Raw genomic sequence first — 24431 nt, 5'->3', positions numbered from 1 at the left:
GAGGGGCACCATTGTGTCTCGCATATATTCCTTGTATGACAGCGAGAGAGCATGAAAAAAATACAATTAAACAACAGTGTCTAAAATACACGCTGTCTGAAGTGATTACTCGTCTGTCTGAAGATTTAGTCTCGAGAAGAAAACAAACTTTTAATCACGATAAATCTAGATGAATGAATTTCAAAATGTGAAATTAATTAGTTAGAGAGAAAAAAAAAGTTGTGTTTATGAGCACCGGCTTCTAGCTGTCGGCTCCGCTGCTTAGGAGTACAGCAGCGCATATTTTCAAGTGTAACCATTGAACGGATCCCGTTTAACTGCCACAAGAGTTGTCCATCTTGTAAGTTTAACTGCCACAAGAGTTGTTCATCTTGTAACAAAAGATCTCAATGAGGAAACACGCTGTGTTTTTTTCTATTTTCACTGCATTTTAATATAGCCTATAAATAGTGAATTTTAATATAAAAATATTAATGATTAATCGAAAATCGATCGTTAATTCTCCCGACGATCGATTAAGACAATTTAATCGAATGCCCATCCCTAACACACACACACACACACACAAATCCTTCCTTCCCAATCACACCGGGGTCGAGGTGCCCTGTTTGAATTAAACCACAAAATTGGTCAGCATAACCATGGTTACGGTGGGATGAGTAAGACAGGTCGGAGACACCACTTACCCACAAAGCTTTGCTTCTTGGTCTCCCACAGAGGGGCGGCGCGGACGCCATTGGCCACCAGAGCAAAGAACGCCTTTTTCACCTGCAGGAGGAACCCAGAGGTCATGATGAGACAATGAAAAGACTCAGGTTCCAAAGGAGATGGCTGTTTGTTTGTTTGTTTGTTTGTTTCCTTTCTTTCTCTCTCTCTCTCTCTCTCTTGTAATGCAGCTGTGTAATAATGTTTTTTATAAGGGCCACAGGTCTATAATGCTATAAGTGTTGCCATTGTGCTTGCTCTAAAGGGGTCCAGGCACTGGACTGGAAAATTGATTTGAATTTAGGTCAGCTGAACACTAAACTGAACAACAAGAAGCTATAAAGCCATTAAACAAGAGTGCACCACAGCAAGCATCATCCTCTTGTAGCTCAGGTGTGTTCACACACACACGCGCACACACACACACACACACACACACACACACACACACACACACACACACACACACACACACACACACACACACACACACACACACACACACACACACACACACCATAAAACAGGGACACAATTAGGGTCTGTAAAGCCACATAAATACAGGAACAGCATGATCATGATTCAATATGTATATTGTGTGTGTGTGTGTGTGTGTGTGTGTGTGTGTGTGTGTGTGTGTGTGTGAGAGAGAGAGAGAGAGTGTGTGTGTGTGTGTGGCATGCAGTGTTGAATAAAACGCTTCATGATGAGATATTTTCACCTAGGAGACATTATCAAGGAGACATTGTCAAGGAGCTTCGGAAGGCACTGAACCAGACGTCTCTTGTCACTAATGGGTGTGTAGGGAGAACCAGTCAGCCATTTCAGCAAGTATATTTTACATACTGTTGAAACGTGGCGAGAAACCAACGAGCCAGAACCACACAGGTAGCACTTTATTTCGCTCGCGCAGCTAGTGGACGGTAATGCATCTCACAGCGGCGGCGGCTTCAAAAATTCATGACTCCATCTTTTTGTCTTTTACAACCGGAGAGCTGTGTTGAGACCTGGCTCTGAATATATGACAGTTTAATTATCCCATGAACCAGAATAATGAGCCCCTCTATGTGCACCCACACCCACACACACACACACAGACACGCACCCACACACACAGACACACAGAGACACACACACACACACACACACAGACACACACAGACACACACAGACACGCACCCACACAGACACGCACCCACACAGACACGCACCCACACACCCACACGACACACAAACACTTGTATGCAAACTAATTGCGGTGGGACGAGGTTCCATTCTCTCTTCCTTGCTTGCCTGAGATTAGGGGCTGCCTCCATGCCAATGACCTGGGATCAGTTTTCATGTCTGCACTAATTATGAAAACAGCATCACAATGAAAAGACGGAAAAGATCCCAGATCAGGCCTTCTGCTGAATGCTGCCACTGATATATAATCTGCCCCCCAGTCACCATCAAACAGTGAAGGAGAGGGTGGGCTAGGGTGGGGAGAGTCAGGCGAATAATACGGCTCATCTCAGACTCATCAAATATTTACAGACATCGCAGGAAAAAAAAAAAACAAGCAATCCATCTCTCTCACTCGAACACTCGCTCTTTTTTCTCTTTTTTCTCTCTTTTCTCTCTCTCTCTCTCTCTCTCCATCGTCTGATGCAAGACAGCCTAGGCTACCTTCCTTGGTGCACCAGACAAGAGAAAAGCCCACGATCGATACAGAGAGAGCCACAGCCCTACAGTAAAACTAGCTCACAGTAGGGGCGTCGGGGATCAATGAGAAGATCCGTTTGGAGGAAGTCTCCTGCATAGGCTTTCCTTTGGCCAGTTATGACGACAGTGCTGCTGATCACGCTTTAGTTTAGCTGTGTTCTGGTGTGGTGCTGGCTTTAGTTTAGCTGTGTTCTGTGCTTGTTAATGACATGCAAGCACATACACACACACACACACACACACACACACACACACACACACACACACACACACACACACACACACACACACACACACACACACACACTCACCCTCTCTAGCACATCCACACACCACAACCACATACACACACAGCTGTGTCTTCCAGGCATGCCTTTGATGATAAGAACCAAGAATATTAAGTAGTCGAACGACATTCTAGTTGAAAGTGTCACTGATGGGAAAGGGCAAGCACAAAGCAAAAATAGGGCACACACACACTTAACGACACACACACACTTAACGACACACACACACACACACACACACACACACACACACACACTTAACAACACCACCAACAACTGGGTTTAGATTAAGTGCGGTGGGTGTAAGAATGTACTGGTACCTACACATGCACAAACAATAAACAGTCATTGATTATAATAAGCACAGGAAGTGCAGGGGCCCGTTCGTCGTAGAGTTGAAGCTAAGTTAATCAATTGGCCTTTTAGCCCGTTAAGATTAGCGAGCTGATTGAGAACAGCAAATATCGGTTCGTTAACGGCTGATCCGCATCCAAATCATGTGGTTAATTTCAACCAGGCTAAACTTATCAGGGCATTTGCGCGTGCACGTCCTACTTCAAAAGGCAGGAAAGGTCGATCACCAAAACAATGATTTTCTAGCGGTATAATGGTTCTAAACTCGCTGGCGAGCAGGAGATGAACATGAACGCTTATGAAGAATACAAGACCATAATCATGGCAAAACTCAACACCGCCACCGCTGTGAGAGCAAGGTGTGTTGGGATGTTTATAGGGTGATATCTATGTATGAATAACTGACGGCAAGTGTCAACTAGTACAGAGGATCCCTCTACCGGTTCGAAACTACAAGGTTGATAGTTCGAATCCCCTCACCTCCTTCCTCGATATAATTCTACATTTTCTTGTAAGTCGCTTTGAATAAAAGCGTCTGTTAAATGACTAAATGTATTAATAACAAATGCAATAAATTGAAGCAGTGAAAATAAATTGTCTGTATTTCTCTCTATTCTTATCATGAGTCCTACTTAATCATTTTCTACAATAATGATATGCTATGGTGTACTAATAACGCTCATATAATTATGAGTGCTTTGTTCTCCGCATCACCGACACTACAAAAATGTACCACTCGCAAAAAAGCGCAAGACAGTCAATGTTCGACTGTGGTGTTTGCAATAAATGACTCAAGAAGGTCTTGTAAATGAATGATTCCTTGTCGGCTGAATCGGTAGCGCTCATACAAGAATAATATCAGTCCTTGGTAAATGGGATCCCTCCTTTTTCCGGGGGTGTGGCAAGCTTATCCAGCTACACTTAAGTTAGCCTGCCCTGGAGCAGGTTAGTGCTAATTGATATGTAACTATGGTGATTTATCAAAAGTTGCTTCCACGAACCAAAAAGAGGGGCGTTTTTTATCTTAGCCTGAAAATTAGCTCGCTAAACCGCTTAGCGAGCTACGACGAATACCCCCCAGGTCTCCATGCTTCCATCTCTTCATCGTACACACACACACACACACACACACACACACACACACACACACACACACACACACATATCTACATTTCTGATTCAGAGTACTTACTTGCAACGTTGTGTCAAAAACAACCAGCTTGGAACTTGTGGGAACGATGTCGTAGCACTTGTGGGATTTCATAAAGCGTGTGTAAATGTCACTCTCAGATTCTTCAACAACTGCCAGGAGACACACAAACACACAACATTTGGTCATCACAACAATTTGTCATCACAACAAATACACATCAATGTGTCATTGTTACATACATACACAGACAGAGACAGACAGACAGAGACAGACAGACAGACAGACACAGACAGACAGAATGCTCATGAGCCATGTCGAGCGAGACAGCACCATTATCAGAGAATAGCTCTTCGTAGGGGGTCCTCTCTAACGTGTGGGCGTGATGACTCACAGATCAGGCTCCTTTAGAGAGTGCCGTGGGGAGCTATTCAGTGGGGCGCTGCTGAATGCTGCTATTCTGGTCTGCTCCGAGAGCTTAGACCAGCTCAGACTGAGGCTCAAACGGAGAGCATGTGAAGTCTTTTAATGGAAATAAGACCCCAAAGAATCTTTCAGCTGTAATGGCCAGACACAACAGAAAGCCTGCCTCCAATCTACTGCACTGCAACATCCTTCTGACAGCCCCGGGACTGAAATGCTAACATCACAATATTGTAATGTGATACATATGGTAATGTCCGATCACACGTTCTCTTCCTGGGAGCCGTTATCACACCGAGCATGAGGAGTATTCCCTTTGCTCCAGCGAGAGGGATGCCCAAGGGAAACAGGGAAGAGTGCAGTGTGCCTTACTGATCCCCCGCTCCGGCCCATACTCTCCTTTGAAGGCTTTCCTGCTGGACCCCGGGGGAAAGGACATGTGGGAGTAGAGGGGGCGGAACTCTCTAGAATGGCCACGCTCCCGCTGTCCGTCACAGAGCTGGCGCTCGGGGTGGACAAGCTGCCTAAAGGAGAGAAAGGGGGCGCCAAGCCGAGTCTGCCGTGGTGAACCCGCTGAACTGCCTACAGGAGTCCCCGCTCTCTCTTTCACCCTCCCTTCCTCCCTCTCTGTATCTCTCTCTTCAGCTCTGCTCTCATCCTCCTAGCCTACCGGTTGCCATGGCGATTCTCACGGTCATGTTTGGGATACACTAAGTGGCTTCTCAGTAAGACAACCAGACGACAGGAGCCATTTGTTAGCATGTCTGGAAGGCAGCTCAAAAAGAGTGTGTGAATGTGTGTGTGTGTGTGTGTGTGTGTGTGTGTGTGTGTGTGTGTGTGTGTGTGTGTGTGTGTGTGTGTGTACACTTGGACAAGGGACCAACTCAGACACAGTGGCAGACACCCTGAGCGGCTTTTTAATCTTACATCAACGTCCGCCTGTCTTCACAGAGCATCACACCGTCACATAGTGATTGACAGATAGCAACCAATACCCAAATAGTGCTTCCGTTAGGCTCTGTAGTGTGGTACTTCCAGTATTCTGGTTAAAAAAAAAAAAAAACTACAAAACGTCAACACCTTACTAATAAGTGCAGGGCTGACAGACCTTGATATCACATATGCCAGAATATCAGGTGAATAGCTGATTGGAGGGTGTGGAATTAAATACAGGGTAACCCCCTCACCCAAACCTTACTGAAGGCTGTCCACAACAGGGAATTAAGAAATGAAATACTCATCTAATAAAGGTTAAATAACAGGACTTCAAGTATGGGGGCTGAACCATTTACATACATAAAAAGCTAATTGGGAAACAAACCTAAATTGTGCCCATATGTCTTTTTTGTCAAGCTTTGGATTCTTGTGCCATTTTACCTGATAAGTAGGTTGACTAAAGGTTCCCCATGTTTGAGTTCATTTATCTCAGTCAGCCAAAAACAGCAACGCAATTAACTAACAAAAACCGATCTCATGACCACAGCCCTACGCAGAACCAAACGCAAAGCTTAGCGAGTCTGAATATTTGGATTTGCCACAAACACGGAGCCTAGCCTCCTGGAACGGCTCGTCGACGGCCATTCAGCACGCTGACTCACAACAGAATGGGCCTTTTGTTGCTAGGAGAGTCCAGATTTGTCACGTTTTGCTGCCACGGAATGCCACGCCTCAGTTGGCTGAGCGCTTAATCTTATACTCCACGCGATGCAATGATACTATCTCTGCATATTAATGTTGAAGCCAGCCAGAAAGAGTTTAAACCAGGTCAGATGCCCTATTATTTAGCAGAGGCTAAGCTAGCGGGAAAAGTTCATCACTATCTTTTTCCTGTCTAAAATAAGCTCTGTGCATAAGCTGGGCATTAAACGGGGTATATCATGAGGACAGTGACAGAAATGTGCTTCAGCAGGAGGAGGAGGAGCGCTGTTGTATTTATTATTTGGGGGGAGGGGGGGGATTCCCTCCTTATTGAAGTCACTGATGTTTCCATTAGCACAAAGCCAGGCAGCCTTGAAACAATTAGGGAAGTGCCGCTTAGAGGAGAGAGAGAGAAAAAGAGAGCGAGAGAGAGAGGAGAGAGAGAGAGAGAGAGAGAGAGAGAGGAGAGAAAGAGAGAGAGAGGAGAGAGAGAGAGAACGAGTAAGCGTGTGTTTGCAACCGAGGCAACTCTTCCAAACTGTGGTGATCCAATACCCAATACCTTGAAGGCACAGATTTACTGAACTTCAGCAAGATTGCACATTACATTATGTATTGCACTACCATGTCTTGCTGCCTTCTCCAAAAGCTTACATAGTAAGGGGATTAATAAATAAACAGACACTTTATGCTCTGCCTAAAAAGGCCAATTAGGCACCGGAGAAGTCTGCTACACAGCCTTTCGACACACCCTCCGTCCCACAAGAAAGTCTTCTGGGATATTTCAGTTGAATTTCAGATTTGATAAGGACACAGCTAAAGCTAAAAAGACTGTTACAATGGGCTAAAGCTAAGAAGACTGTTACAGTGAGCTAAATATCATTGAGAGAAGTGTTTCAATGGAGTGCTCCAGTGAACTGTTTCTCTCATTCTCCAATGACGATAAACGGGGGATTCATAACAACCCCCTTGAGAGCAGTTTCGTCTTTATCCTCGGCTATGGATTTGCCACGTTGTGTGTAATGTAGCCTGTTTCCATAAGGTAGGCCTAGAAATGTAAGGAATTGGGCTTTGCTTCTACCTTAACTGTGCCTGACACGTCTCATCCTCTTTTAGTCATTTAGCAGACGCTTTTATCCAAAGCGACTTACAAGGATGTATATACATTTTACATCTACAATGATGGCACACTGCACATCAGGAGCAATTAGGGGTTCAGTGCCTTGCTCAAGGACACTTCGACAGGGAATCAAACTAGCAACCTTCTGATTACTAAACGACTTCTCTAGCTCCTGTACCACTGTTGCCCATCCTATGGTTTTGAAAAGCCTTTTATATGGGACTGCGTTAAAGACGCATGTTTTTGTGAATGGTGAGTATTATTTTTTGTTCATTGTGCCGACGTTACAAAGAGTTTAATGTTAGCATTTGTTTTCCTGTGGTTCTCCTTCACAATCATCACATGCGCCATCATAGCTTCCAGCATTAAGTGAGTGGAGCTGCTAGGATTGGTAAGGAATAGAAGAGCGGTTGATTTTGTTGTGCATCCCAGCCTCCATCTGCTATCCCCTGGAAAGTAAGCCTACACTGAGGAGCATAGGTGGGACGGCTGTGTGTGTGTGTGTGTGTGTGTGTGTATTTAAAAAGGCTTCTCCTTCTGATCATTATATTCACAAGCAGAGGCCTGGGTGTTGTGTGGGGATCTTTTAAGTTCCTATGCTCCATTCTGAAAGTCACGGAAATAAGTTCCAGGGTAGGCCTATCAGCAGCTAAATGGGGGAGACAAAGGACGCCTTCTAATTTAAGCTACAGACGTTACGAATATGCTTTGCCTTTTAAACGATTTTTTTGTATTTAATATTATAATAGGGATATCCTCGCGGTTGCACGCGTAGAATCATGCACTTTCCCGTCCCCAACCTCTTCACATAAATTACTCAAGAAGGAACCTCTCGGTTACTTAATCTCCGACTTAACCTCGGTAGGTACTGGGTATAATTAAAACGAGTAAGCAACCTAGGAAAGTTACATTACATTAATTATACTAAATTAGCATGGACATTAACGTCCCTCTAATCTCACACAGACAAATCATGCCTAGTCTAGTCTAGCCTGACCCTGCTGGTCCTGGAAGAATTCGACGAAAATGCCTTGCTTTTTTTAATTGGCAAAGTGGCAAGCTAGCTAGATTGCTAATTAAGCAAGTCAGCTACTAATGAGAAACTTGTAGTTAAAGGCAGTCGAATTATGCATATGCACTGGCTCGGTGGAGTAAGTGCAGATGACATGACAGGTTTGAAAAAAAAAAAAAAAAAAAGAAGAAGAATCATCATGCGGCCAGTTCACTTACCTTCATCCTCGAGGTCAAGTTTCTCCAGCATGCCTTCAACAAGACCGGGGACCTGTGAGCGAACGACAGACAGGGTACACAGTCAAGATCTGGTGGGATCTCTCCGCCTCAGCCCTCACTCCTGCCACGGACAATACCGTTGGCCAGGCGGGCTGCACTGACACCAGGAGCGACTAGAATTTGGCAGCCCTGTGTCCGGCGGCCGACGAGCGAAAGTTGAACAGACGTGCAATTGCGTTGGAAGGTATATTTAAGACAAGCTCCCTCAGCTAGAAACAAAAGACCTGTTCCAATGCGGAAACATTAACGTCTGCGTCTGCTATGGAACTTGCTTCCACTGAGCGAGCGAGTCGCCTCTTCGCCGTTCTGTGCAAGCGCAGGATGGGAGTCGAAGCCGGCGTTGAGTCTAAAACCAAGCACAGCTGATCGCCCGTTTACAAAACAGTACTCCGGTCTGATGAACATGTGAGAAGAACGATGCTCGTTGAGTAGCTTACAACAGAACTCCCCAAATGCATGGCGATAACACAAGGCAAAGTGTTATTGTGGCGGTGAAACACTATTCGTACGAAAATGGAGCATTCCGATTTACTGCAGTCGCAAAGAACGTCGTAGTATGAAAACACGAGTACCTGCGCAATTTCGACGATCTTCACCTCCAGTGGATGGACTATGTTGCTATGAAAACACTGCTCGTCAGCCTGTAATGTTGCGATATGGTATAATGCTGCTTGACATACACGTGTCTTATATCCACTACCTGTTAATAGCGGTGCACTAAAATGTGCCAAATGAAACTATAACTTCAGGCTACTCATCAACCAATAGAGATCGTACATGTGTCTTAGCTGTCAGGCTTGATGTTTTTCATGATCGTTCCTTCAGAGGCGCCGAAAATCCCAGACCTCGCGCTACACTGACCCACCCACCTCAGAGGAAATCCTCTCTCTACCATATTAGGAAAACCCCAGCATATTTGCGTTGCCTAGCAGCTAGAAGCCGCCAATGATGGGATCCCTGATTCCAGTAATTGTGCTTGGTTGGTCTCTAGGTATCTTTTTTCCTGGTGAAAGCCATTGGAGGAATATCTAATAAGCCACTTTGCATGTTTGTCAACATTACGCGAATGCTACAGGCTTCCGTCTCACACAGACAGTAACTAAAGCTGTCAAGTCCATTGTACGAAATGCCGAAAGGTTGCATTGCAGTGTCCCCTCGATGCAATATAGTTCTGCAGTGCTTCGTCAGGGGCATTGCAAAGTAAAGCAACTGGCTGGCTCATTGCAGGATTTATTCATCTTGAAAAAAGAAGCAGGCAAATTCAGGGTTAACTGTAGAAGAAAGGGTAGGGTAATTGGTTCCCTCCTAGTGCAGTACATAGCTGGCTTTTTGAAGGCCAGAGAGGCAGACCAGAGCACCCAAATTCCAGAAAGATGAGTCAGTGGGTGTGGCAGCCATGCATGGGAGCTGGGGGCAAAAACAAACCAGCACCAATACACATGGGGAAGGAGTAAACAAGGTCTGCAGAGAGCGCTGGGAACTGTTTTTAGGCCACTGCCTGCCTCTGTGTTTTGTGTGACATCGCCATCAACTCGACCATCACTCGTGGACCCGTGTTTAAATATGGTTTTGTTATGGTTTAAGTATTTAAGTATTTAACTTAAACCATAACCGACTTACAAAACATTTTTAAAAGACATTGGAAAACAGATACATATAATTTTTTTAAAGGCAGCAATAGAAGAGCTGAATCATATCATTTAAATAGGCAGGTGCTGATTCAGTGGCTGTTCTATAAGCCAGAGTGAGGGATTTAAATTGAATTACAGCAGCGACAGGGAGCCAGTGAAGGGTGAGGGGAAATAAACTGACAAATGTAGCCGTCATTTAAATGCGATGGAAAACTAGCGGCAAAGCTATTGCACTCTGAAACATGATCTCATTTCATGATGGAAGTTTCACAGCTGTCGTTGAACATGCACACATGGTGGATATGAAGTTATATTCCTGTCAGGAAAAATAACATTTCTAATGGTTTACCACGCGAGACAGTAGGCCATGTGTGTATGAGGGGACGTCATGAAAAGGGGGGGAAAAGGCATTTATGACCAATTCCTGACCCCATGGCATGGTGCATGATCTCAATTAGAACCTTCTAATGTAAAACATCTCATATTATCTACCTTTAAGGTGTTTAACCATGAAAAAAACACTTGAGTAAAACTGCATTCCATTCCCAATAGAATCTTCTATCCTTTCAATCTTTCATTTCTGAAAACTATTCAATTATAAAAAGCATGAAAAGACCTTTAAAGTTCTCCACCTCACTTTCTTCTCATTTCTCTCACTCCCTCTCTGTCTCTCCACTTTCTCTATCACACACTCATTAAAACAGCTACACTTCCAGTCTCTAGAGAATCTCCCGTCACCTTAGGACAGTGCCCAGCTGGAAGATAGTCCGAAGGTACAATAAGGTCATCCCTGTCAGACCATCCCAGTACCTGTCGGGTCCCACTCCAGACACCTGCACAGAGGGTGACTGCCTGAAGAGCCCAAGGTGACACTTGCAGCCAGCTGGGTATGTCTTGAGAGATCAGATCAGACTAGTCAATGCAAACCATTCTGTCAGCAATGCACCAAAGCAACACAGAGAGCCTCAAGGGTCCAACACATCCAACCCTAAAGGAATTAATAGTAGTCTCTAGTTTTAACCTCTAACAGCATGAGCTTAAATATTTCACAGTCTAGTGATGTTTGTGGGCTGTACAAATTTGAATTCCGGCATGGGAAGGTACTAGTGAGTGAGCCCAAATCCACGCCCTTTCATCTTCTAATGGATCATGAATGGAAGCATTGTTGCAATAATGGCTCATTTAAACGCGGTAGAGAGCTAGGGACAACTTGTATTCTTTAAAGTCACCCTTGAGCAGGTAAATGCCTACTTGTGAAATAGAGCACGCTTCTGCTATAGAGCCGCCATTAATCTCTTTCCAATTGTCAGCGAATTCCTGACGGTGTGAAAGGAGAGCAGGAGTAGCCAACTACAGGAGAGACCAGACCAATGTGTCAAGGTCAGGCAGGTTTAACAGCCAGTCGGCATTCCACCCACACACACACACACACACACACACCTCCTGCAGCAGGGGAGATCCCCACTCGCTTTCTCTCTCGGGGGCTGCGATGTGGAAAGCGACCTCCAAAGACAGCTCAGAGATGGGCTGCCGCCTTACCCTTCAGCGGCGTGTCTTCACCCTCTTAAAGCATCTCTGTCAGGCTCCGAGCACCAGGCAACGGTGATATCGGTCACACCTCGGATGCCATTTTACTCCCATTACGCGCTTGCCTAAAAAACGCCAGGGGTTGTGGGCCTGGTTGGCTCGGCTGCCTCCCGAACAGCCCTGTGTGCCCGCGGGGTGAAGAATTAGTTGCACAATGAGGACTGAGCTGCCTGATTGAACACATAATTCCCCCTCTTTGGCTCCCGATGGGAGGGGGGTCATTGAAATGTCTACAGCTGGGCACTTTCTATGAAAGAATTCTCAAAGCTCCCCTGATTGGCTAACAGCTTGTTGCTTGGTATGTTGCAGCTGGGAGAGGTCCCTGCTTGTGTTCTCAACGTTCTACACTCATTTCTGCAGAGGTTTTTTTTGCAGAGGTTTTTTTCCACTGCACACTGAGTAGCCATTCACATATCAGGTAAGTGGCACAAAGGCACTTACCAGTTGTGAGGTAGAGATGGGGGCAGACGAGGGGGTGAGGGGTGGCTTGGCGGAGGAGGAGGAGGAGGAGGAGGGGGCAGGCTGAGGCGCTGGCCCGTGTCCAGGGGTGAGGAGAGGGAGCGCGGCCGCACCTCCATCTGCCGCTGGGCTCTCTCCTGGCGCTCCTCCGGCCTTTCGCTGCGGTAGACCTCCACGGGGAACGACAGAGGCTTCGTCACCTGAGTCGGAGGGGTGGCGGGCGGGGAGGACATTCCAGAGGCTGGAAGGAGACACAAGGAGAGATCAGACGAAGAGGCACGGTTACAGGCAGATCAAAACATCAAACATGCCACATGGGAGCTAACTCTAGGCCTCATTTACTCCGGAGTCAGATGCTAACTTGGATAACGGGGTAACAGCATTTTTGTTACACAGCTGTCGTCTACACAGACAAACCCTGAGGCTATACAGTGGAATGGCACAGCTACACTGACTATATAACCAGTTTGATTTGATGAATTGTATATGTTTTCAAGGGGCTTGTCTGAAGGCCAGCATACTTAGCATTCCCTACTCGTCGCACATACAGGAGAGATGGCCATGAAGTCAAGGCTTCAGCTTTCTCTTACGCCTCTGAATGAATCCTACCAGGTTGTCATATTCTGAGCACAAATACAGTCTAACCCCTGTGGTGGGGTAGCATTTGAAACCATGTATTACTTTTTCATTTTCATTTTTAAAAAGTAATTTATTTTCACTGCGTGATAAAAATAGCCGATACATGCATAAATATCTGGTGGACATGGTCAGGAATAATCTACTTCCAGCAGCTCAAGTTGATTGAGGCAGAAAGGAGCGGCACTAAAATCCAGGCATGATTACATTTGCAGGTGTGAATTAAAGTGAGCCACCGCAGAGGCAACATGACAGGAGCGTTTAAGAGGCAGCGAAGGAAAGTGACAAGACTTCAGACTGGATTCTATTTGAGCAGGCTGATCTCAACATCTCGAGGGGGATGGGTGTTTGTTGGAGGCTTTCATCATCGCAAGTCTGCTATATGTGTGTGTGTGTGTGTGTGTGTGTAACTCAGTGGAGCTATATATGCAGGGTTTATACATCTACTTCAACCATGCTGGTGAAGAAATCAGAAATAAGGAGCAGGTTGTGGGCAAACTTCCCTTAACAAGCAGCATGAATCTATCATAACATAATCAAAAGGACCATATAAGACTGGCAACACTGAGCATGACTGCAGCCGAGTTGTTTATATAGTGGCAGCAGCATGAATCTGCAGTCACAATCTAAATCAGAGTCATATGCATGAGAAGTAGAGTAAATCTGCCACCACTATACTGAGGTAAATGTAAAGAGAATCAACTGCAGATTCAAACAAATTGATTTTCTGGAAGAGTTTTGTGACAGAGAAACTGCATTACTGTAACGTTGTAAATTCAGTTCCCTGAGAGAATCCTGAACGTCTATCTTGTAGAAGTCTTTGTATGTCTTCCTTACCCATCTTATCTATCTATCAGTCTATTTATCTGAACCTCAGGAGCAGCACGCCAGTGCACACACACACAATAGTATGGGACACTCCCATCTGTTTAACAGCTCGGTGACTGAGAGTGGCAGAGCTGCCGGCCGCTTTAGTGGACGACTCAATCGGTGACACCTCAGCTCTCATTTCACGGCCCGCTGCCCACGCCAACCCTCTGATCTCGCGCCGCTGTTACCCAGGTCCTCCAGGCCGTGCCATGCCAGAGCATAAATCCACTGGAGCCTGTCCGAACACTGGGGTAATTATGGGTGCTGAGAGCACGTGGGGGGGGGGGGGGGGGGGCAGTAGGAGAGAGTCTGGCTGGGAGTCAGGGGTGTGAGCTGAGCAGCGGTGGATCGACATGTGGGTGAGACTCATTCAAAGAGGATGCTACGTTAAAGGGAGGACTGATGTAGCTAACTACCACTGCATGTGTGTGTGTGTGTGTATGGATGGATGGATACCTTTCCATCAGGAAATAGCTGAGGCCAGTCACCAGTTAGTGAACTGTTATTTAGGATTGCCCTATTTCATACCACTTCTTCTCTAATTCTGTAGAGGTAATAACTAAGTAAGCAACACAACATAACACCACACACACACACACACACACACACACACACACACACACACACACACACACACAAATATGTAAATAATCTCACATAAACAAAGAAAAAGTAGAAGATTCTGTTGTTCTAATTATGTTGTCCTTGAAATGTTAATGCTCACTGTGGTATTGGAAAGGAACTGTTAAAAAATACCCTGCTCTTTGATAACTGACTGATATCAGTCCTTGATATAGTCAGTACATGAATATTCTTGAATATCTAACATGTGGTTATTAAGAATGTATCTTAATTACAAATCCATTATTCTGGCCTGAACAAACCACATACTCCTGCAGGGGAGTAAACGTATCACGCTTTAGGAGACTGGGCCATAGGCAGGCTTACACTCAGTCTCTGTGAGCAGACTGCTCCATATTATAATCCTATTATTCTGGTGTAGATGACCCAGTGGGGTCACTTGAGGAAAGAATTCTCTGCAGCACCTGGACAGAGAGAGAAAGAGAGAGAGAATAAGAGAAATAAGAGAGAAGGAGAGAAAGAGTGAGAGAGAGAAAAGAAGAGCAAGAGTTCTAGAGGAAGAGAGATCGTAAAAGAGCAGGGTACACAAAAGGCCGAAAGATGGAGTGCAAGGGAGGGAGACAAAACCGGGTGAGAGATATGAAGAGCAAGTGCTTTTTCTGGAGTGCTCCATTAAAACAGTACCTCATGACGTGGATGTCTACCTTTAGGAGTGCTCCATTAAAACAGTACATCATGACGTGGAGGTCTACCTTTAGCTCTGACCCACTTAAAGAGATGCAGGGGAGGGGTGACAGGATAGAATGAGTGCTTGGTTATATAATACAGTACAGATTAGGGACAAAGCACTATGGTGGGACCGGCCCATTGTTTGGCAAAAAGTCAGAGTGGCACATCACATTGACATGCCTGAACGTGTGTGTTTGGTTCTGTGATGTCATTGCCTGAACGTGTTGTTTTGCCTTTGGCATATTTGTTCTTTTCATTTTTCCCAAATGTTGTAAGCAGACGCAATAATGTCGAACTGAGTGAATTCCAGTCAACATAAGATCCGCAGCTATGCTTTTGTTAACATGACCACTGTCAACTCCACTCTTTACCTGGGATTTGCTGTTAGGGGTTCTCTGAAATCCAGAGAAATTAGAAATGGAAATTCTCCAGAGAGTAGAAATGGCAATGGTGGTAGGAATGGATGTAAAGTAATGGCACACATATGCAGATTTAGAGTTCACATACACATTATTCCATGGAAGCTTTGGTTGATAGACGATTGATTGAGGTTTATAGAAGTTGGCTAGTTTGGAAATCTTGGAAGTGGCATGAAGAATATGGTAGACATGTTTGACTTCATCTTTCTGTATATTTCACCTCATATGTGTTAAAATAATTCCTTAATTCAGTGTATAGTGGTGCATATTCAAAACCAAACATTTTAGAGTACATTAAAAGTCTTCACCTTCTTTGAGGTAAGAACATTTGTACTTGAGTAGGTTGCTGTGCTTTTTTCACTGCTACAGATAGAATGGCATGTTGCTGTACTGTACATGTTATCTTACACATAGGGAGTCATGTAGGATAAGGATATCTGTCTGACACACACACACACACACACATACATACACACACACACACACACACACACACAGGGAGTGTACAGTTACTGCGGAGACTCTGTCCCCATTGAGAGAAGCCGTGGCTGATTGTGTTCAGACTGCAGAATGGGCCTAGTACCTGCTACCTCACGAATACCTGTAAACCTACCTCACAAATGTACATAAATACATACACACACACACACCAACACCCACAGTGACACACAGACACGCACACAGACACAGAGACACACACACACACACACACACACACACACACACACACACACACACACACACACACACACACACACACACACACACACACACACACAGCCCTGCATCCCTGCTGGCTCTCAACGCACAAATCTCAGCACTCACAGCTACCACACAGAAAACACCTACAGTCAATCATCATGCGTTGAACACACAAACAGCATGCACACTGTTGCACACACAGGTCCTATACTAAGCACACCCACACACACACGCACACACACACACACACGCACACACACACGCACACACCGCATGCACACTGTTGCACACACAGGTCCTATACTAAGCACACCAACACAAGCCCACAAGCTCTATCAGGGCCTCAGTCCCTCAATCCCTTTCACCAGGTCTGTTCACATGCTCAAATTTAGTTTACACAATCGGAAACTCCCATAGAAATCGCAGAGTTGAGTTGGAGTGGATCCCTGAACTCCGTGAACTGACAATGACCCCAGCCCTGGTTTTCTTGTGTGTGTGTAGGTGTGTGTGTGTGTGGGGGGGGTGTGTGGGTGTGTGTGTGTGTTTGTGTGTGTGTGTGTGTGTGTGTGGGTGTGTGGGGGTGTGTGTGTGTGTGTGTGTGTGTGTGTGTGTGTGTGTGTGTGAGTGACCTCATGTGGGTGACCTCCCAGCAGGCAGGAGTGGGATAGAGTGCTTTTCGCTGTGAAAAGCGGAAAGATGTTTGGGGGTGGGGGTGTGTGTGTGTGTGGGTGAAACTCTACACTCTCTTTTCTGCTGCTGGCCAGTGTGTGTGTGTGTGTGTGTGTGTGTGTATGTGTGTGTGTGTGTGTGTGTGTGTGTGTGTGTGTGTGTCAGAGAAACAGCGAGAAACTTGACTTCACTTGACTTGTGTATCCCCCTTGTAACCTTAGTCTCTCTATGACACAATAGCCCATGCAAGCCAAATACGCACTATAGTAGCATTTCAAACTTCTCCTCTACTTTTTCAGGAACTAAAGACTTCCCAAGCCACCCCGAAAGGGAACTGCACACTAACCATGTATGCGTGTGTTTGCCTTTGCCACTTTGACTGCACAAATGACACTTATACCAGTTAGAAACAATACTTCAAAAACACTTTTGAAATGAATCATGAGGAGCACAATATCCATGTTTTGAATGGATTTCCATTATTACATTATTTCTGTGTAATGTATATAGTCTGTCTAAATGTTATGCTTGTGAGGTCTGCTTTAAATTTGACCATAGACTGGTCCTCCACAATCCATTGATGTATCTGGCCATATTTCACTGTGATGCCCCCAAATCTTGCGGAAAGAGGGAATAAATATGGGGCAATCACACATCATGGACTGATCAGTGAAACAAAACCAGAGCTCTCTCTCTCTCTCTCTCTCTCTCTCTCTGTGTGTGTGTGTGTGTGTGTGTGTGTGTGTGTGTGTGTGTGTGTGGTCTTATCACCCCTACATGAAGACGTGTCAGCAGCAGAGCTAAAATAAGAAATTGGCATGCTGGAAATGGATCAGCTAGAGAGTCCAGATTAGGGAGTTAAAATGTCATGAGATAGTGGAAATGCCAACTTCAGCGCTGAAGGATCCCCCCCCCCCCCACACTCACACACGCACACACACACACACGCACACACTCCCCATTCACCCTCTTTTTCTCCTCCTCCTCTATCTGAATCACTTAAATAAAGTGCAAACTATCTTCTACCGGCCCATTTTGTTTCACTTTTGTCCGCACTCTTGCACTTGTGCCCTTCTTCTGTTCTTCTGGCTCTTAATACCGCTCTGTGTCTTACCTTTGTGATACTGTACCTTTGCAATCAGTACTCAGGACAGCCGCTCTACCGTAAAATCTGTCGTCATAACTATAGTCGCTCTGTAGACATCACTACATGGCACGCTGTTCCCAGGAGTGATATAGGGTTGGCAGCTGGGCATTTATCACCGGCTAAAAAGAGGGAGGACTTGATTTGTGATGATAAGGTGGGAAGTCAAGATGGCAGGTTGTGAAAATGTCACCCGTGGCATGGGACGGAAGTCTTCTAAAATGATTTGGCTCAGGAAACATTATGCTCATATTTCTCTTTATTTTGATTCGAATCCAGGTCAAGTGAAACTTGCCAGTAACTGAATAAATGGCATTTGAATTTGCATTACTGAAAAACAGCAGTATGATGGTGTGTATGTAAGGTGGTGATTGAACTCTGACCTCCATCTCCTCTTAGTCTTGGTCTTGGAAGGCAGTAACATAGAGATTTCATATATTCTCTCTCTCTCTCTGCCTCTGTCACAGACAAACACACATACATAGATAGATAGATAGACAGATATAAATATATAGAGAGAGAGATGGGCTATAACATTTCATCATTTAGCAGACGCTTTTATCCAAAGCGACTTACAAGGATGTATACACATTTTACATTTACACTGATGGCACACTGCACATCAGGAGCAATTAGGGGTTCAGTGTCTTGCTCAAGGACGCTTCGACAGGGAATCGAACTAGCAACCTTCTGATTACTAAATGACTTCTCTACCTCCTGTACCACTGTCGCCTACATAAGATATGAGGTATTCTATAAGATTATATGACACCCCAATTACATGTCTGCATAGTCCCTTCCAAACTCACTTCAGAAACAGAATCAAAGAATGCAGGGTGTTTTAGCATAGCCCAGAATAATAAAGCAGAGTTCTGTATTTTAGAGCAGGGACAAGCAGAACATTCAGTGGCCTGTTACGATGAGGCAACATTTCTGGGCCGGCCATCTGGAGTTTGGGTTATTTCTGTGAAGAATCGCTTCAGAGAGTGCACTGTGTGTGCCGTAGGTCAGTGGTGACTGCCAATGAGTCACTGTGCCCCAAATTGCTGTTCTGCCATCAGTTTGGAGGCTGGGTTGTTATGGAGGTTGCTGCGCAAACCTTTTAGCGAGACAGCATGTAGGTCAGTCATTGGGAACAGTGAAGTAGCAATAGCAATATTACATTTTCCTATGCGCAGTTATCGTGTTTTTGCGCTAGGTGGCACTGTTTATTCATTCATGTCGGGGTGATCAAAGCAAAATCATAAAACACCCGCTTCCTGATGGCCCACTTTAATGTCGGCTATTTATCACGCAAGAGTTGGAGCACTGCCTCGCCAACCTCATCACAAGCCCTCTTTCTGAGTGCGATGCAGATCTGTGTTTATTTCAACCAACAGCCACGTTATTTTACGCACCATTAAACTGATGCCCGCTCGCCGCACCAGGCCCGGAGACACATGCTTGCCGTCTTGTCTCCCGCTTCACCCACATACATTTGCCGCGTGAACGAGCTGCACGACGAGTCGTAGTACATACAGATGGTATCCGCTTACAACTCGTTAATCTGAGGCAGTGTGTGACGGTGAGTGTTAGCTCTATTTTGCGAACAGCAATAGAATAGACTGGAAACAGCAACTTTCCACTATCGATGGGATGTCACAAATGCTACTTTTCTTTTTTTCCTGTATCAGCTAGATTAATTATGCGCAGCTAAAGCAATGAGATGAAATTATTTTGTGAGTTATTTTTGTCTGTGCTTTTTAGGAGGCTGTTAGTCATGCAGCCCAGTGAGTGACTCATTCTTAGCTGGCATCATATATTAATGCGCTGTAGCCGCTCCCCCCCACTGTGCACTCAAACAACCTGCTGCTTTCTGCTCTCTGCTCCTTCTTTCCCATTAGCCACGGTCAAGACCCTCCCTCCCTGCCCTTCTCCTCCTCTCCCTGCCGCCACGGTGCCTGCCTTCCATCCGAACGCGACATTTTGCTTTAGGTTATATAAGTTCTTACTGTTTAACGGGTTGGCATTTCACAGAGTGACTTTCGAGGTTTCTCATCAACGCCGCTGCCGAGCCCGGCCCGACCCGTCTCACCCCAGGCTACGATTTTGCCAAGACTCGCTTCCTCAGTCTGACAGCGAGCCAACTGGGTCTCAGTTCAGTGGGTTGAAGTGTGACACTGGTGATCATATCCACGCCAGACCAAACACGCGTTATTGATGCACGAATAGGACCCTTTAGATGAGCCAAGAATACCAAACATCAAGCACTTCCTTATTTTGTCAGCTGTCATTAGCTCTGTAAAGACTGAGTGTTGTTGTTTAACGCAGCCATCTGCTCTGAGGGCTGAATAAATAATTAAATTATGTTGTAAAAATCGAGCAGGTGCGCCAGAGAGAGCAGTCTTAGGTGGCCTTCATTTTGTCTTTCTCTGCCATATACAATTCTGTGGTATAAAATTGAGCTTGCTCACTTTGTAATATCAGACTTATTCCTTGTGGATGTTTTATCCCCCTCCCTTATCTACAGAGCTGTCATTACATTCTCTCCCCCTGATCATTTTCTTATATGTCGACGAATTGGGACTTTAGAGTGCTTGCAGAGTGTGGAGAATAGCTGTGAATTTTAGGCGAGGGGGGGGGCTTGTCTGGCCTTAAACACGTTCTCTTTCTCTCATCATCACAGAGTAAATACTTTTGGGGAAAACAGCCCAGGTCAACAGCCTGGTTACAGATAATCAGAGTCCTCTTTCATCTTTGGTGATGAGGATCAAAGCACTGAGTGCTGGGTTAAGTGACTTGACACAGAGGGCAGAAGTCATGACAAGGTCTCTGAACTCACAGTAGGGAGCTTCAAGTCAAACACCATCAGGAAATGAGCAACATGGCTATCCACTCAAACCAACATGGCTATCCACTCAAACCAGATATAGTGCGCTATGCTATTGGCATATTCATCTTATGGAAATTCAGGCATCACATAATGAATGATTTTTAGCTCATTCATGCTAAATTGGTTTAAATAGTTTGATATTTGCATGGTGTGTGTGTGTGTGCCTGTTCAGGGGCTTGCTGATAACTCAAGAGGGAGATCCCTTGTGATGACTAAAGGTTAAACTGAAAGTTAGTTTGTCGGCCATGTTCTCTTATCTGCATCGGCGCCCTACCAGTGGATGGTGTGTGGCCTCACTATGGGGCTTTCCCCCAATGTTCAATAATCCTCGACTCAAACGGCAATCCACGTTATGACATTATCCTTTCCGGCTTCTGCCTCTCCTTTAATTTGAAAAATCCAATTTGCCCCCCCTCTCAGGAACCGTTACGCAACCGGTATTTGCCAGTGTGTCTCTGGACACAACAATTAAATGAACACGAGAATGATGAATGGTTAAAAAGAAGATGGGATGACCTCTTTGTCCTCTCAGAAATGAGTGGTGAATGGTGAAAGCCTTGTCTACTATGGGACTTTGAAAGGCCAATTCAAATGCCATTGACTTTCATCACATTTACTGCCAGCAAGTTATCTTTCATGGGGTTGTATTGTCAGAAGCAAGGACTATTCCTCTAAGTCTGGAAGCATTATTTCAGCTTTCAAATGAAACGAAAGAACAGTTTAGTTTGTTTTCATTAGAAAACAAACAAACCAACAAACCCACTGCAGTTCACCTTGAAGTTTGCACGGTAGTGATTCACTTGGAGATCATGTCAGAATACGACATCATCTGAGGACGTTTTGGACTAGGCAAATCGGTATGATAAATGTTTGTCTCCCACTCACTGATAGTGAACTCAGAAAACTTCTTTATTTGTGTGTAAGACCTTGAGAGAGAGTAGGGCTGCATTATGCAGGATGCCATGAATACCAGATGATACCAGATCAGATGAGTACCAGAGATCAGTATTCAAACACTTTTGGGGCTTGAACACACAGATCAAAGTCTTAAAATTCGTCCTTTAATGATGATGCAGGAATACATACATATTTATCAGTCTGATGCAGTTATCTCTCTGGCAGTGCCAGGTTGCTTAGCACGTGAATGTGCCTTGTTAAACTAGGATATCAAGAGCTTGTAAATGTCTGTGCCCTTAAATGAACTAACTGCCTGGAGCTTTGGGAGATCAGCTTCAAGCTCTCATCTCTCCTCTTATTGCGCTTGTTGCTGACAAATATGGGCTGGAAAGTTTGTGTGTGTGTGCCTGCATTTCTTATTTCCCTGTATCAGCAGTAAGCACATAATGGTTGTGGTCCTGATGGCAATTATGTTTTTAAATTTATGAGACAGAAATAAAAAAAGCCCTCTGGGGACTGAGATAAAGACGGAGAAAGGGAGAGAGGAAGATGCAGAGGAGGAGGGGAGAGAGAGAGTGTAGAAAAGGGGGAAAAGGAGAGCGGAAGAAGCAAAGAGGAGAGGAGGGAATGAAAGAGATGGCCTGAGACTGTTTCTCCGATGACCTCATCCTAGAGACCTGTTCTTTTCAGCAGTCTCCATCTCTGTTCCCCTCACCGCTTTCTTCTGCTGGGGAGAGCTGGTCCGCTGCCCGCTGGATTCAAAGTGTGTGTGTGTGTGTGTGTGTGTGTGTGGTGTGTGTGTGTGTGTGTGTGTGTGTGTGTGTGTGTGTGTGTGTGTGTGTGTGTGTGTGTGTGTGTGTGTGTGTGTGTGTGTGTGTGTGTGTGTGTGTGTGCGTGTGTGTGCCTGCCTTCTCACAGCAGCTCTTCAGTGGGGACCAGGGGGAAGTCTGTCGCCTGCTTTTGTAGGTCATGTCTTCTGTGTTAATGCTGCCCTAATGGATTATCACCCTGTTACCCACAAGTGCAATTTAAAAGCAGTTATTTCATGGGAACATCAGTATATACCGCGAATGCACACATTCATTCCCACACACACACACACACACACACACACCAGCAAGCTGGTTGAAAGGCAGAGGCAAGAATTGATGGCTTTTATTTTACAAATTGCAGCGCCTATGCCAAACACCTGTAGTACACACATTTGGCATGCAGCACATTCCCATATAGCATCCACTCTTTAATGGATGTAGCTCTGGTCATCTGGCCCAGATCCATTCCATTAGGCTTTAGGACACACCGTATGCAGATGTAGTATGATGTACTATGTAGTATGTAGTATGTAGTTTCCTGGCTCCTCCCCCCCCCGGCACTCTCAGCAGAAGCCGGCGGGCCGCAGCACTCGCCATCACCCTTAGCATACAGATGTGCACACATATCACCCTGGGCCTCATTGTCATGCTGACTGCGTCTCTGTGCTGTGCTGTGCAGGGCAACATTTCACTCTCTCCGTATCGGGGTAATCAAAGAGGAAATCTGATCACGTCTCTCCGCTGAGGAGAGATCGGCCACACTCCATCCAGACGTGCCAGTGAAACGGAACTCAATCCGACCGCAGGAGAGAGGCCTGGCCAGATCCGGTCACATCAGAGCAGCAGACAGGGAAACCGCTAGCGCAATCCGGCTAAAGCACGGTGGACGAGCCTGATTTTAATCATAGCAGTGTGGTCAAGTGCTGTGTAAGCCATGCGACAACTGATGTGGAGGGTTTTGGCACTTCAGCGTATCTGCTGAAAACTATACCCCTGATATGATCCCCCTGAGAAACTGCAGTTTTGTTGTGTGTGTGTGTGTGTGTGTGTGTGTGTGTGTGTGTGTGTGTGTGTGTGTGTGTGTGTGTGTGTGTGTGTGTGTGTGTGTGTGTGTGTGTGTGTGTGTGTGTGTGTGTGTGTGTGTGTGTGTGTGTGTGTGTGTGTGTGTGGTGTTATGTTTACTCCCCTGCAGGAGTATGTGGTTTGTTCAGGCCAGAATAATGGATTTGTAATTAAGATACATTCTTAATAACCACATGTTAGATATTCAAGAATATTCATGTACTGACTATATCAAGGACTGATATCAGTCAGTTATCAAAGAGCAGGGTATTTTTTAACAGTTCCTTTCCAATACCACAGTGAGCATTAACATTTCAAGGACAACATAATTAGAACAACAGAATCTTCTACTTTTTCTTTGTTTATGTGAGATTATTTACATATTTGTGTGTGTGTGTGTGTGTGTGTGTGTGTGTGTGTGTGTGTGTGTGCATGTGTGTATGCTTTCTAAGTGTTTTGTCTTGTTTAAACCTCTACAAATTATTTTGGAGAACAAACAATCATCCGTCTTTTCAGAAGAACCATTAAATCGCCTGTTACATGTGCGCCAGAAGGAAAAAATCCCCTCAGCTCCGATTACCATAACAACACTTCTGTGCCAACACCAATCCACACCGCCATCCAAACTATTAGCATTTGATAGGCTTAATTCCCATCAGCCATTTGGAGACGGGGAGTCGGGACTAAGA

The 24431-nt window shown here is 45.2% G+C and overlaps 1 protein-coding gene across 1 annotated transcript in view; it reads right to left on the bottom strand.

Annotated features, from left to right (window-relative positions):
- LOC105889311 (5'-AMP-activated protein kinase subunit gamma-1) overlaps positions 1-24431 on the bottom strand; it is a 63972-nt gene that overhangs the window by 16771 nt on the left and 22770 nt on the right. Inside the window, 5 exon segments of the mRNA XM_031583760.2 lie at positions 687-768; positions 4243-4352; positions 8612-8663; positions 12331-12384; positions 12387-12589. Of these exon segments, the coding sequence (XP_031439620.1) occupies positions 687-768; positions 4243-4352; positions 8612-8663; positions 12331-12384; positions 12387-12589 (501 nt within the window).

Source organism: Clupea harengus, chromosome 17 (genome assembly GCF_900700415.2).
Source record: "Clupea harengus chromosome 17, Ch_v2.0.2, whole genome shotgun sequence".
Lineage (NCBI taxonomy): Eukaryota > Metazoa > Chordata > Actinopteri > Clupeiformes > Clupeidae > Clupea > Clupea harengus.
Note: the sequence above shows the minus strand (reverse complement) of the source record. Positions and strands in the feature narration are given on the sequence as shown.